We start from the raw sequence: 16808 nt of genomic DNA, 5'->3' as shown, positions 1-16808 counted from the left end.
CTGCTGACTTCAAAGGCGATGACTCCGTCCGCAAAGGTTTAGGCTTCGAAGGATTTTCTAGTTGCGTGACATGTTCCCGGCCACCTCTCCTGTTGACTTTGAATCAAATATGGAGTCAGAAATTTTCTTCTGCAATATTCTATTGCTTTAGATTCAAAATTGCTAAATCTGTATTGCTATAGAAAAGAACCCAACCTTAGAAGTAATGCAACGTACACATAATGATGCAGTAATATGAATGCGAAACATAATATATAGTAGTAAACAGTGACAAAGAATTTGAAGGATCTATTCGTTCTATTATTAGCAGCTTGGCGAAAGGAAGTCGCATTGCTGTACCTGTAGGAGATTTTGGATGTAGGACTGGATAAACTAGCCAACTTTACGAATACATTAGTCCGGTTTTGGGATACGAGTCAATCATTGTGACCATCTCTAGTTAGACTAATGCCAAACGCCCAATACGGGTAATCGACCAGAGACAGACTGCCAAAAACACTGAAAGTCAACCAAGCAAAACTCAGAGGAAGCTCTAAGGGATCTAAAACACTGCCTGCACAGTCACTAATAAGACAGAGTTTAATTGTAGCTCACGCTCGCCGAACATACTGGATTTCAGCATGACCATCATGGGCTTTGTGCATTTAATGCATGGGACATTTCACACTCCCTGCCAAGCCTTCTGGAAGATGATGGCACCTCACAACTGTGCATCTGTCGGGGTGAGTGAGGATTCTTGGATACCGGCCAGAGGTTTGAAGACCACCCTAATCCCCCAGCTTGCATTTTTCTCCTCAACTCACCATTTGGCCTTAATGAGCAAAGCATTAATGTACTGAAGATCTCTGGCAGGACTCACGTTTCACGCTGTGGAAGTTCACTACAGGAATTCCTTCATTCCCTCCATGAGCACTTCATTCCCAGACAGGCTTTTGTCTGTTTGTGTAACAGCTGTGATGTTTGGGCAGAGGTTGTGTTTGTGTTTCAGAATGACTTTACACTTCAACTCGTATCAAGCAGCAAGCCAGAGGTCAGTTTGGAGAGGCACTCCTTCTAAGAACCAGCAGGCCTCCATGTGTGCAGTAGTACTACTAAAAATATCGCAAATAATGTGATTTTTATTCATTTGTGCTTTTGTATTTTTTAAAAGATTTATTTGAAAAATGTTCGGTTCCTGTTACATCTATAAATACAACATATTACTAAAATAGCAAAAGGAACAATAAACTATTCTGGTTGGCATTGTCTTGCAAATAACCACAAAAACTAGCTTAACAATCTGAATTGTTTCACATCGTTCAAGCGAGATCTTACTGTTGTCTTATCTTTGACATCTGCAGGCTGTTTTTTTTATTTCTTTTGAACCTGTATTTGTTGGCCAGCAGCCCAAAGACTTCTGGTGAAACATTTGATAGCAAAGCCACTGACCAAGAAATAATCATAGAAAAAAGGCAGAGATTCCTCATCTCGTGAAAAAAAAAGACTGAGGCTTTAGCAAAACGACCGGTAGTTTAACATTACAAGAGTATCAGATTCATTCTGGAGAAATCAGAAACCTCAGATTGTTGTTTATATTTCCACAACAAAACAATTGAGGAGACTCAGAGTGATATCTACATAATCAATTTTCAATCCTTCTATGCCAAGAGCTAGACAATTGATCCTATACCTTACTCATATAGTACTCTGAGCTTTGGATCTGGGCCAGGAGAGGCGTGCACACCTGACAGCGCTGAGACTTTGAAAACAGGTTGCAAGGAAAGAATAACCACTGTGCTAAGTGGATCAACTCCACAATGAGAACTCTACAATGTCATGTTGTAAGAATTCCAAACTACACTGTCCTGTTATATAAGTACTTTAATGTTCTGCTATAAGAAAACTGAACTGACCTTCTATAAGAATACCATACTGTCTTATTATGAGTACTATACGGTTCTGTTTTAAGTATTACACTGTTCTTCTATAAGAGTACTATAATGTACCGCTATAGGAACACTGAACTGTCCTATAATAAGAGTCCTATACTGTTCTTCTATAAGAATACTATACTGTTCTGTTATAAGAGTACTATAATGTACCGCTATAGGAACACTGAACTCTCCTGTAATAAGAGTCCTATACTGTTCTTCTATAAGAATACTATACTGTTCTGTTATAAGAGTACTATAATGTACCGCTATAGGAACACTGAACTGTCCTGTAATAAGAGTCCTATACTGTTCTTCTATAGGAATACTATACTGTTCTGTTATAGGAGTACTATAATGTACCGCTATAGCAACACTGAACTGTCCTGTAGTAAGAGTCCTATACTGTTCTGTTATAAGTGTACTATAATGTATCGCTATAGGAACACTAAACTGTCCTGTAATAAGAGTCCTATACTGTTCTTCTATAGGAATACTATACTGTTCTGTTATAAGAGTACTATAATGTATCGCTATAGGAACACTAAACTGTCCTGTTATAAGAGTCCTATACTGTTCTTCTATAAGAATACTATACTGTTCTGTTATAAGAGTACTATAATGTATCGCTATAGGAACACCGAACTGTCCTGTAATAAGAGTCCTATACTGTTCTTCTATAGGAATACTATACTGTTCTGTTATAAGAGTACTATAATGTAGCGCTATAGGAACACTAAACTGTCCTGTTATAAGAGTCCTATACTGTTCTTCTATAGGAATACTAAACTGTTCTGTTATAAGAGTACTATAATGTATCGCTATAGGAACACTGAACTGTCCTGTAGTAAGAGTCCTATACTGTTCTTCTATAAGAATACTATACTGTTCTGTTATAAGTGTACTATAATGTAGCGCTATAGGAACACTAAACTGTCCTGTTATAAGAGTCCTATACTGTTCTTCTATAAGAATACTATACTGTTCTGTTATAAGTGTACTATAATGTAGCGCTATAGGAACACTAAACTGTCCTGTTATAAGAGTCCTATACTGTTCTTCTATAAGAATACTATACTGTTCTGTTATAAGAGTACTATAATGTACAGCTATAGGAACACTGAACTGTCCTGTAGTAAGAGTCCTATACTGTTCTTCTATGAGAATACTATACTGTTCTGTTATAAGTGTACTATAATGTAGCGCTATAGGAACACTAAACTGTCCTGTTATAAGAGTCCTATACTGTTCTTCTATAAGAATACTATACTGTCCTGTTATAAGAGTCCTATACTGTTCTTCTATAAGAATACTATACTGTTCTGTTATAAGTGTACTATACTGTAGCGCTATAGGAACACTAAACTGTCCTGTTATAAGAGTCCTATACTGTTCTTCTATAAGAATACTATACTGTCCTGTTATAAGAGTCCTATACTGTTCACCTATAGTTATACTATACTGTCCTGTAATAAGAGTACTATAATGTACCGCTATAGGAACACTAAACTGTCCTGTTATAAGAGTCCTATACTGTTCTTCAATAAGAATACTATACTGTCCTGTTATAAGAGTACTATAATGTAGCGCTATAGGAACACCAAACTTTCCTGTAATATAATGTTCTTCTTTAAAAAATACTATACTGTTCTTCTATAACAATACTAAGCTTTCCTGTTACAAGAGCACTATACTGTTCTCCTATAGTTATACTATACTGTCCTGTAATAAGATTACTATAATGTTCCGCTATAGGAAAACTAAACTGTCCTGTAATAAGAGTCCTATACTGTTCTTTTATGAGAAAACGATAACGTCCTGTTATGCATTTCACTGTTCTGCTATAAAAAATTATATGCTGCTATAAGAATATTAAAGGGATACCAAAATGAAAATTCTGTGATTATTTAGTCCCCTTCGAGTTGTCCCAAAACTGTATAAATTCATAGAACAATAGCTACTTTTATTTCACAAAATAAACACATCCCTATGATATGGCTCAGCTTAAAAAACTTTTAAGAAACTTGTACAGCATTGTTGAGGGATGTATCTTCTAGCTCTTTTTTTTCCCAGTCTAGCGATACAACTTTTTTAACTGGATAATCTTGTCATCGCCTCTTTTGATGTCATGAGAGATATCAAAGAAAGACCTAACCTATGACTCATCCTATTTAACGTTTGTGCTGAACCTGTGATCATATTGCACAGCGGTTTTATTGTTCACAATCCCTGGCTGATAACCACACAGTGAAGAAACATCAATGACCTTATACACTGCGCCAAACAGATTGTAGCCCTTGTTCTACACTGCTACATTAAAATGGTACTTCAAGATGAAAATGCTCATATGATACGAAAAAATCATACACAGGGTCAGGGTACGTAAATAAGCGCATCAACTTTATTCCCTTTGACTCCAATGTTTCCCAGGGTTTAAAGACCCATCAAAAGATCCCGGTCCTTGTAGACAGCATAATTTGCACCTGCCAATGAAGGCCTTCCTGTTTGCTTTAGACCAACCGCTGCTTCCCTCATCCTTCCACCCTCCTCTACCATACTAAAGCTCTGGGGAACAACGCCAAGGCCTTGCTTTACTAGTTCCAGTCAGGGCACTGTGCTGGATTTGCATTAATGCTGGTGCGCAGCCTGTCTCTTGACAGACATATTCTTCCATAATCTCATCCATCCGCTCACCATCTTAAATCGTTTTCATTGCTTCCATGTGCGGAATCCAGGAGCGTGACCTCCTGATGCATGTCGAGCTAAACTAAATGTGGCTGAAAGACACTTATCAAAACACAGAAACGGCATCCAGATTGGCAAACCGAGCAGTCTGATGCACTTCCAAAAATAAGGATTAGGTCAGAAAGCAGGAAATAAAAAAACGATTCTCTAAAAGTCGAAAGACAATTTTAGGCACCCTACTTCACTTTGGGTCTAGCGTCCTGTGACAATGACTAATTTGGTCTGTAAATGGGACCCAGCATATGTGGCTATGTGAGACACGGTCTACCTCTAACCATAACCAGATTTTGGATGCACTACATCTTAAACTTGGGAAAATTGTATAAATATCTGAGTCAGGTGCTTTCTTTCAACATTTAAAATGAATACTTCATCATGTGAGCTGTTGTGTTACCGTGTATGCAGACAAAAAGAGAAAATATATCCAGATCTCATATCTAGAGAATGACCAAGGGTCAGATAGAATCCTGCATTTCTTATTTCTGTGTAGATGTATTTCAAGGGGTAAAAGACCCCCAGAATATGTTTGCTTGCATTGAAGTATTTCCTATAGAAACGGGTGAAAATAGCATTTCCTCTTTATGTTTGATGTTTTTCATTTCGCATTTAAAAATGCATAAAGAGATTCTCTGTAAAATATATATTCGTATATACTCTCAATAAAACAATCCTCTCTTCCATACTTTCTTTGCCAGACTGCTGTCTCTCTGCTTTCGATTAGGTCATTGAGGATAAACGTACAACTTGGCTACGTTGCAACCTGCGTTCCGAAGCATGCGGCGACGTCCAGTATAAATGAATGAGTGTGATTTCTTAAAACAGGATTTGCTTGTTAACAAAACATATACTGATGGGAACGGCGGACCCATGTGAACTCACGCTGATGACTTCACCAATGGCAACCATGTGCAAAATACAACACACAGACAGAGTGAATTCCTTTGTTCTCAAAATGGACCGATCAAGCCTTTGTAGTGTCAGCTTGGCATCTCCTGTGCATTAAAACACTAGCTCCGAGGTCCGTCATGCCTTCATCCTGATATCAACAGATAATAATAAGAACATTTCTTGTAACTTCTCACCTTCAACCGGGTCGGTTTTTGGCTCCTAAAATCTCATAGCATCAGCAAGGGCTGTGAATCATCACTTTGTGAAGTTCTCCGATGTTTTTAGATGTTGATGAAAGTAATGCCTAAGGAAACAGGCTCACAGAGATGCTGCCAAAGTCTTTGGAGAAGCAACAAATTATCCTGAGTATTGTAGGAGCAAGCTCTGCTTTTAAAGGAACAGCTCACCAAAGCATGTCCCAAAGTTTGTTCCAATAACAATTTGCAACAATCATCACGCAGCACTTTAAAACACAACATTTTAAAGGACCAGTGTCTATTGACAGAAATGCAATATAATATACTAAACTATGTCTTCAGAGGTGTGTTAAGACCTTACATAATGAAGTGTTTAGTTTTTATTTCTATCTACATACATTGCGGGTCCCTACACCATGTTGTGTCAGCCTATGTGGTGCTTCGAATGGGAGGGGTGGAGTGAGCCGTTGGTTGCAATTCGCAACCTCAGCACTAGATGCCGCTAGATTTTACTGACGGGTCCTTGAATAAATACATAAGATCTCCATAAACAGGAAAAAAGGATAGTACATTTCATATCTTTGCTGTTAGAAACAGGTTTACCAACAAAGGTTATTATTTGCCGAAAATTAAAAGTGGCAGTAACCAGGTCACGACAAGAATATTCAGATCCAACTGAGTCTAATAGAGCAGATTATTTTCAATGGACTCAGGTTGACAAGTCTAACAAAGATATTTTATGATTATGATTGTGTATTTGAGTATTCCCTGCTAAAATAAAAAAAAACAATAGAAACCTTAACTGAAATTCTAATGGATTCAATCTTTCTAATGGCAATTGAATGGGTATTAATGGAAACTATAATGGTCTTTGAAGGTGTCTACTGGTAATGTGTTGGGTTCTACTGGTTGGATGTTATCCGGCACATGTACACTAATAGAACACCGTTCAATCCTACTGGAATAAGACCCAAAACATACTAGAATTTTGTAATGGTTTAATGGTAAATAGCAAACGGTTCATACTGGAAGCCATTAGAATTTGTATGAAATCTATGTGATGTTTCTAGTGGGATATGACGGAGGTTAGCTGTCTCATGAACTGCTTATATAGTGGGGGTGTTTTAGTTGAAAGACACGGTCGCTATGAACTACAAATCTGTGGCGTTTCAATAGATCCCAAAGATTTGAACTGTTTTGTTAAGTAGATAGGAAAATGGTTTTGAACATAAAGAGGGTAAGTAAATACCCAAAATAACCTAACTGTAAGAGGAGCTTCTTTCAAACGTTGTCCTGTCCAGCTAAGAAAAGACTAAGCTGACACAATGAAAATGAACAGATGAATGGAAACATTTAACGGTTCTGAAAGAGAATTAGAGAAAGTAGAGATAAGGAGCATTAATGTCAAATTCAGTTTCTTTCAGGTGAAGAGACGTGATTCATTGATGTATGAGATGAACCACTCTGACATGAAGCTCTCGCTACAGTTTTATGTGGTGCATTGAATCTTTCTCCTGAGGTCGAGAGGGTGAACACAGAGAGAGAGGGGGAGAGTGAGCGATGTCTAACCTTTTTCTTGCTGCAGTATATCTGCCATTTCTTTTCTGCTGGTAAGGCAAACATGGCCTCTCTGTGCTTCTCTGTGAGATCCAGCTCATCCTATAATACGAGGTGAGAAGAGAAAACAAAGATCAGATGATTTTGAAGACAGTTATGAACAAAACAAACAGTAAATCTGGGGTTAAGATCTAATGATAAAAGCATGTGGAAACCACATAACTCTCTCTTTAACCACAAATACTTCCTTACAGGGTAACATAAGAACTCAGTGCCAGTAGGTCATGACTGAAGGGCCCTTGAGCAAGACACCTTACCCCTGATTGCTCTGCAGTAATGTGCCACTGTAAAAATACTACTTGTAAGTCGCTTTGGATAAAAGCGTCTGCCAAATGAATAAATGTAAATGTAAGAAAAGAAACTGGCAGAAAAAAAGCCTCCAACAAGTCTGTAATACTGTACAACACGTATTATAAATCATTGATGTAAAGAAAACCAATTCTTAAATTGAGAGTTTTGCCCAACCCTGATGCAAGTACACAAACAATAAAACACAGCTAGTATTCTAGTAATAAAAAGCCCTAGAAATAAACCTCAGCTCCTTTTGTTTTATACTTGACATAGCAGTAAACCACAACAATCACTGTTTTGTGGCTGACCCAGAACAGTGGGTGTAGGTGTCTACAAAGACGCCACTGATGTTTTTGTTGACATGCTCTCGACACGGGAGTCCCGTGTGAACCAAAGTTTCCGCTGTGATTTCCCACAGGTACTCGCACTAGAACACAAACAGACACACGTACACATTCAGCTGAAATTATTTACACTAGAGGGAAATCCATTCGCTTAAATGTGCACCAATCAGCCTTTATTGAATCTCTTATGACAGAAGGGTGTTGTCCCTGACTGTCCCATCACAATGAATCATTCTGTGGTCCTCCAGGGACAGATTTGGAACAACTTGAGGGTAATAATAAAGCTAGAATGTTCATTTTTGGGTGAACTGTTCCTAAAGTTCCTACACGGTATTATAGAGCTCACCGTAAATGTTTGGTCCGTAGATATTCGTGTTGGCATGAAAGCGTTTACAAAAAAAACATTTAAAATTAATCACGGCATCCTTTCTCAAATATTTCCTTTCTTTAAACGAAATATGCAGAGACAATCGTAACAATTCATGGGCTATTTCTGTAAACAATCAAACACTATTAGGCACTAAATATTGCCTTGTTAGCTTCAGCATCACAACAGCAGTATTGCCATAATTATTTATTATGAATTATTATTATTTTTATTTATACTTGATATTTAAATTGTATTATTTGCGTTATTTATTATTATTGTTACACTTTATTAAAGTTTGCCATTCTGTTTAATAAATGCTGGTTTATAACCACTCAGTTGTTTATTATTGTTTAAATAACTGATGCAAGATGATTGTACTGGGCACAAACTCATCAAATAGAGCCTTTGTCTGAAGGGGTGAATATTATTACAATACTACTCTAATAAAACACTCGCAGAACATAAATAAGCACACAGGTTGTGCACTCCTCCAAGCGGTCAAGCAGGCCCACAATCTGAACTGAACCACATTCAAGGAACCATCCGTACCTAATAAAGTGCCTGTCCTCTAAGTCTACTGTACATCTCTCACAATAAATCCCTGTTTTAAAGACTACTGATAGATTGGTCTGCCAAAACTGGTAATGGCTTCCTGTTTGGCAGCTCTCTGTGACAGTGATGTCCCTGGTCCAGGGTCGTCCCCTGAGAATCAGGAGAGAGGAAGAGCTGCTGTTCTTTCATCCGGCCTGGTGTCTCTTCCATGTCTCTTCTTCCTGTGAATCCCCAACTCATTTACCCAGCTGCACAGTCAGCTAAAGTCTAGACATCCCCAGCACAGAGAACACACACACATGTAGTATCTCATTACAGTTAAAAGCAGCCAGTATGTTCCATTCACACACATTACCTTATCTGAACCCGCCACATCAAGCCACATCCTTTTAACTCGGAACAAACATTAAAGCTGGCTTGTGAACATCAATCTATCAATGCTCTCCTGCTCTCATACAATACCGCACAAATGCTTTCAGCATTCATTAAAAAAAGACTCCATTGCAGAAGTCTCATGCGTGTTGTGTTGCATTCATTAACTGTTTCAGACTATTTTGTCTCGGTCACCAAAAACAATATGGTTATAACATGTACTACAATATTATCTATTTGATTAATATGAATTTAGATACAGTATTAGCCCCCACCCCCCCCCCCACTTAAAATTTGCCACATAGACATTAAAGGACAATAAAAAAGGTAATTTATAATGACTAACTGGCCGTCTAGCATAGTTTACATGAATACGTTTATTGGACCATAAACAGCATAATCTCTTTGCTCATGGTTTATATACAGATTTTAATTTCTATGCCATATAAGGGATTACAATGCAAATTTGGATCAGACGCTTGCAGTGGTTAAACGTCACCCTTGATGCCAATCCTAACACAACATATTTCATATAATCCCATGAAAAATGCTACGGCTAAATCACACGAAAACCCCCGAAATGTATCTCGTTTTGTCATCTCTGCCTGAACAGCCCCTTTGTTCAAAGATCTATTTTTGTAGTTCAAATGTCTTCAACGTGTTGAACTGCACAAGCTCAGGCACGAGGCTAAACTTGGATGAAAGACACAGAACGTCAGCATCAGTATTTCAGATAGTGAATTAAAGTATGCAATGCATCTTGTGAAACGGAATATTACCTCAATGGTACAAGAGAGTACTTGTGAATAAGCATGCGCGCTGCCAGTTAAGCAAGACTGATTTACAAATTCGACAGTAACTTGCCAGAACGGCACGTGCTGGGAGCATGAAATCTATCTATAAGGCCTTTGAAAAGAGAGACTGCTGCTGTTTTGTGTTGCACGTCAATTCATACCAGAGTACAGGGAAGGAGAGGTTAAGAGCGGGTCACACCAAAAACAAGCAATTAGTCTGCCAAGCTGTCCAAGACACAAGCCACTCAAAGAGACCCATTCATGTGCAAAGTGGAGGCTGGCAGAGAAATCGAGAGGGGAAAGAGAGAGAGAGAGAGAGATGCACAGCATAAATGACATCTACTGCTTGCTTCAAGCATATACAAGTCAATTACTCCTTTTAAATTACGCTAAATTGGGGAGCAAAAAAGAGAATGGATAATAATGCTTCATTTACTTATTTTTCATACAGACACTCTCCATGTGTGAACATAATAGTATGGTTGTACCCGGACCAAATACACCAAAACTGGCATATTTACACAATATTTGCTTTTAATGCCCCCTTTGGTTTAATTACACCATCACATGAGTTGTGTGATGACAAAGTATTTATTTCACATTACTTGTTAATAAAGGCAAACAGTAAACAGGGAATATGGGTTTTATTAACTAGACACAATATACCAATATCGATAATAACCATAATATTAAAACCCTGTTAATCTATCAGATCATTTTAACACTACACATATGATATCGTAAATTATTTCACACCCGTACATTTTTTTCCTTAAAGTAGACATATTCTGGAAAATTTACTTTTCTAAGGTGTTTGAACACTAATATGTGTCCGTTTTGTGTGTAAAAACCATGCTTTAATAGTAAAAATCCCTTCCAGTGAGACGTTTCAGATGCTCTCCTACGATGTCCTCACTGTATTCGGAAAACGCTGCCCACGACATGCAACAACCTGCCCTATTAGCAAAGACACACCCCAGAGTCAGTATGTTTGTATGATGTCTGTGCCAAAGAGGCATTTATGCTCATTTGGGGATGTACCAATGAGCATAAAAGTCTCTGCAGACTTCCACCATCTGACTCACTGAAGTCATCCTGGTTAAATGTTATTTTTGAAGGAAATCTTATTTACATTTATGCATTTGGATTTATATTGCATTGTACTATTTCTGCTGTGAAAGCTGTTCTGTGCAATACACTGATATCGTGTGTTTACATCCCTCTTAAAACTCTTCTACGTCTTTTCTACTGCTTGCAAGTGGTCCATCTGCTTGTTTAATTATAAAGCATTACTGTCGTGAATGTGTTATTCCTATTTGTGGAGCCGGTCTGATGTGCAACTGGTGACCTAAGTTCAGGAAACTCCAGCCACTCTGCAGCCATCTTTGCAACGCGCCTCTGGGCAGTTATTACGTCATTTAAATAAGGCGTGAATAGGAATACTGATATTTCTACAATCGCCGGCTAAAAGCCCAATTTAACAACATATTTAAAAAAAAACATTTAAAATGCCGTAAAATGTTCCATAACGTTCGTTTCCTATGATTAAATTGCGCAATTTTTTTTTGTTATTCATGTAGCTAGGGCGGCCATATTGAGCGTTGCATTCCTTCCCATTCATTTCCATGGCAGTGACGCATCTTGTTAATATTAATATTTTAATATTACGATGCCCTAGCAGGTCTCTGTTACATTTCAAAAAAGGCTTCTAATGAAGTGAAACTGATGCCCTTCTTAATGTTTATTGCTAAGAGCTAAAGCTAAAGGTATGGGAAGGCTGGACATTCTCCGATCTCCACTGAAGCTCTGTACGCTTGACCAATCACAAAAGATTGTCAATTAAAAAATGGCTGGTGACCAATGACAACAGACTGGGTCACCTTTACCAATCAGAGCGGGTTGGAAGGAGGGACTTTATAAACCGAAACAAATCTGTTTGTGTTGTGAGATGAGAGACAGCGGTGAAGAATGTGGGTAAAATATGTTAAAAATAAAGCATTTTTTCACGAACTAAGAGTGAACTCCTGTTATCGTGCACCACAAAAACGATCTTGAAATGCCCTGCAATGTGACACCTTTAAGAGCAACAATAGTTACGGTAATTTATAAGACTTTTTCACACTTCCGGGTTTCAGCTCACCGAAAATAAAGCTCTCATTCACAAAGCATGGGCTTTGTCTCAGTATGTTTTGTTGTTTGTTCTTTTTGCTGCCTCCTTAAATTCTTCTCAAAGCGGAGCTTTAGTTTACATTTCAAGCAAAACTACACAACAAGCACACTACGAAATGTTTTTTTTAACATTCTACAACCTCACCGCAGAGGACAGCTTCTGCATCTCCTCACAAAAACACACACAAAAACTACTCACTGAGGTCATAAATGTAAATCCTTGAAAGGGGTAAATATCGATATAAGAGTGAAGATGTCAGTATTCCAATATTAGACATATACCACACAAAGATATTCTTGCAAGGGAAATAAAAAACTGAAATGTAAAAATATACAGTAACGTGTATACATACCACCAGCTCAGAGAACATGGCATCCAGCTCATCATAACTTGGGATGGGCAGCGCAGGCTCCATCGCCTGCAGTGCAAAGTCCTCCCGCAGGCGGTAGGTGATCTCTGGGTGGTCATTGCTCTGGAAGCAGCAGAAGAGGAAGGACGCGCCATGCCCTCCGCCCCCGCGTTTCCGTGGAGCCATGGCTGTTTCAGTGTGGGGGCTCAAGGGTGAGGGATGATAGGAATGAAGGAGTGATGGTCCTCCCCCAGGTGACAGCTACACTTGGGTCACTCGGCCCTGCGAGAAGAAACAACAAGAAACTTTGGTCAGCTTATTGGATCTTCGCTTAGCAAGACCACTTTCATCAACCTTTAACACAACAGTTCCGTCTAAGCACTAAGGATCCGGACGCCAAACCCAGAAAAGCTTAACTAAGCCTCAGACGTCACGCCCCCAGACCGTTGGCTGAACGTCTGATGCATAAGGCATACTTTTATTTGGAAACATTTCACCACGTTTAAAGTCGTCATCTGATTGGTTGAATTTCACAGGATTTATGCCTTTTCAGCTGTCCATTCTGAGAAGTAAGCTTTCGTGTTTACAGTGTGTCGTGAATGTACACCGGTCTGTTACTGTGGGGAAAATCTCCAAGCCTCTAAACATGATGTGGCACAAAACGAAATGTGATTGGTTGCTTGACCTGTCAATCATATGGCCTCTTGGGCAGGCCTTTGTCAATGAAAGCAGCGAAAGCTTCCAGGCCTTCGGTATGAAGGTCTGACTACGTAAGACTAAACTAAGCCTAGTCAACACCACAAGTAGTGACATAAAGCATTTGTAATCATTAGATTGGTTCCTTCCATTAAACCACATCACAAGTGTGACTACACACCGCAAGGCATCACTTCCCATACAGGATTATAGACCGTGCAAATTAAAACAGCTTGCGTCCACATGTGTAGAGCCACATCTATATTTGGGACAATAGAAAGCAATATTGGCTTCAAAGGACCACAGACAAAAATAAAAAGCTCTTCAGAAGTTCAGAAGCTGCCGAACAAGAGCATTCGGAATGGCAGCATTTGAAACTCTTGCCTTTCAGCAATAAGCACATTGACCCAAGGCTAGCCCTCATCCATGGCATGCTTTCCAAAAGTACAATACTTTGCTAAAAGATCAGTGTGTGCACAACAAGATATAAAGTGAAATGACTCTTGTCACTCAAGCCCGAAAGCAGAAGGTATATCAGCTGTCTTTTTGGCTTTGTGTTTGGGTGTGAAGCCACAAATAAACAACACATGGCTATGAGGCATGAACAATGAATATGACCACAAATTTTGAAACCGCAAACTAAGGAAAGTTCTGGAGGATATTAAGAGTTATGGGGGTGCAGTTGTGTAGTCACACCTGTGAGGTATTCCGGTTACTGTATGACAACAGAAGAACCGTTTGCCCACTAGGCTATAGAAGATGTTGATCACAGATCAGTCTTCCCCTGGGGTCTTAAAGTAACGCACTGTGAGAATACAAGTCAATACAGGTTTTACTGTAAAACAATAGTGTAGGGAAAACCTGATTTTGTGACTGATCTAATAGAGACATTAACCTTCCCCTGGGTGGGCGAGGCTGGCACTTATGCCCTTCGGCCGCCTGTCGGTCACTGATATAAATCCACCCAGCTGGACTACAGCTGAAAGTAAAGCCCCTCGACCCATCTGTTGCCACAGTGGAATTCCCAGCTGCCCCTCCCTAAAACTGGACAAGGTTCAAAACTTCCACTTTTTAATCTCAACTACAAACACATGTAATAAGGTCCATCAGACTGCTTCACAAAAACTTAAATAAGGTAAGCTTGCAAGTTTTTCCTGAAATAACCCAAGAATCATGTTTGCCAGGTCTTTGTTCAGAGTAAACGTCTGGATGCACTTACTGGCATCCTGCATACCAACAGAAGTGATCTGGCAGACTCAAAGATCATCTATCGTTCTACAATAGGGCATCACAAATGTCTGTATTATACAGTAGTATAATATCTAAACTCAAAAAGACCTAAGGCCCTGGAGCGCATTGAGACTTTTTTACCCAGCTGTGAGGAAAATTCTATGGTGTGGCTGGCACGTTAACAAACATCCAGATATGGAAAGCTGATGAAGAGAAGCTCTTCTCTCACTCACATTCTCTGGCTGACTCCAAGCTGATAATTAAATAACATTGAACAGCATTAGACCATAAGGTTAGCATCAAATTTTGTTTTAACTTTTCCAGTTAACAGACACAACGAAAAAATACAAAAGCACAGAAACAACATAAAACAATACATTTGTATGAAACTATACTTTTGATGCACACTAATTTATGAACCAATTATCATTTATTTATAAAATTCTCTTCCTACACAAAATATATTCTTATAAAATTCTAGTGTCCTATCTTATCATAACAAACATATTGTTGGAAATGGCTAAGAACTTACATGCAAAGTATTGAAGTAAGTAGTAGGTGTTCCGCGGGAGGTTTTTATTTTTACGCCTCTTGTCATTTCTGAATCAATTACACTTCCGACATACATTCATTTATAAAACACTGATGGAATATGTATTCTAGAGTCTCAGACCTTTCCAGCGATATATAGTTTGTCATGATTAGATTTTCACAAAAATAACTCAGGAGTCCCGCCAGCGGGTCTGTTGCATGTAAAGGACATTCAAAAAATGTAAGCACGCTCTTTATAAAAAAGAAACAATTGTTCTTCCTGCATACATTATTTTAAAAAAAAACACCAAATAAATCTGTATTGTAAAGTCTCAGACCTTTCCAACGATATATAGTTTGTCATGATTCGATTAGAAATTACATGCACAATATTGAAGCAAACGTGGGTGTCCCGTATACGGGCCGGTGACAGTTAAGCTATTTTTTAGGAATACAAGAAATAAACACTGACTATCAAGTGTTATTCAGCTGTGCAAAGTTGACACCCTTCACTGAACTCTCTCTCAGGGTCTATATTTACTGGCTCTAGTGTTTACCAGCTCCAGGTCAACTCTGGGTGGATTTTGCATCAGCTTTGACCAATGAAGTTGGTTTGTACTGTTTTGCAATGTCTTCCAGGTCTGTAGAAATCTGTGTTGTGTTTTTCCAAAGGGGTGATTGAAGAACGGCACTGAAAGTGACCAAACCAGTGTAGTCTTGTCAGGAGTAAGAGAAGTTGAAATGAATGAGAAATCAATGCACACAAACAAATAACATCCATTTTTACCAAGAATGTAAAGTCTGTTTCTGTTGTTTATTGACAGTAGGTCAATGCGCGGCTATAACAGCGGTCAATGTGAATAATACAATTAATATGGTCATATGGTGCAAATACTTTGGCGTGTTATAAGTTGCCCATGCATGTATTATACAAACGTCTAGTTAAAGTGAATGCTCACCCAGACCTGCCTGGAACGCCTCGTCTAACCACACCCCCACAAATCTACATCAGTTCGTGGTATGATTTGACTAAGACCGCCCAAATGTTTACACAAGTAAGGTGGGCGTGCCTGTCAGTATAATTGCTTTGGAACCTGATGTTCAAAATATGTTGAGAGGCGTTACATTTCCGTCACACGCTTGCAGTATTCGTCCAATCACTAAGCACTGGCTAAATCATAAAAATCTGTGCGTTTCAGAGAGGCGGGGCAAAGAGGAGATACAAACATGCACGGTATGTGAAAATACAGCGTTTTTTCAACCTTAAATCACGTATACACATTGCATTACATCTAAAACAAATGCTTATATTCGTTTCAGCCGTGTCATATGGCCCTTTTAAAACAAACTCTAATCTAAATCTAACAATAGGAATTTAAAAGATCTTACCAGCAATTGAATATTATTTCATTGGTTTTATCATCAGTGATGATATTTTTATTACTTCTGAATGCCATTTCAGCGTCTATGGCTATTCGTGGGGAGAAGCAGTTAATCCACACAATGCCAGCATTATTCACTATAGCATCAGAATGATTAAATTACAGATGTAACTAGACATGCACAGATGACAAAAAACGTTTTAAACCACAAAATATTAGAGTTAGCAAGCAAGCAGTCAGGTATCCTACAGGCTATAATGCGTCCCCACAGATTTTGCTCAATGTAACATGCGATTACGTGACTGTAAAACATTTGGATGTGGTAATAGCAGCGTCTCTTTACTTGACAGTTGGACAGACTTCATTTACA

General features: G+C 38.6%; 1 protein-coding gene across 2 annotated transcripts in view; it reads right to left on the bottom strand.

The window, feature by feature from the left end:
* daam1b (dishevelled associated activator of morphogenesis 1b) overlaps positions 1-16808 on the bottom strand; it is a 48794-nt gene that overhangs the window by 23416 nt on the left and 8570 nt on the right. For both annotated transcript variants that reach the window (XM_079474474.1, XM_079474475.1), the window contains exons 2-3: positions 12603-12881; positions 7310-7399 (exon numbers count right to left, since the gene is read on the bottom strand). In XM_079474474.1, coding sequence (XP_079330600.1) covers positions 7310-7399; positions 12603-12785 — 273 coding nt within the window. In that variant the 5' untranslated portion in view covers positions 12786-12881. The remainder of the gene's footprint in view (positions 1-7309; positions 7400-12602; positions 12882-16808) is intronic.

This window comes from Barbatula barbatula (genome assembly GCF_947034865.1).
Source record: "Barbatula barbatula genome assembly, chromosome: 15".
NCBI lineage: Eukaryota > Metazoa > Chordata > Actinopteri > Cypriniformes > Nemacheilidae > Barbatula > Barbatula barbatula.
The sequence above is the reverse complement of the archived record's forward strand: the minus strand, read 5'-3'. Positions and strand labels throughout refer to the sequence as shown.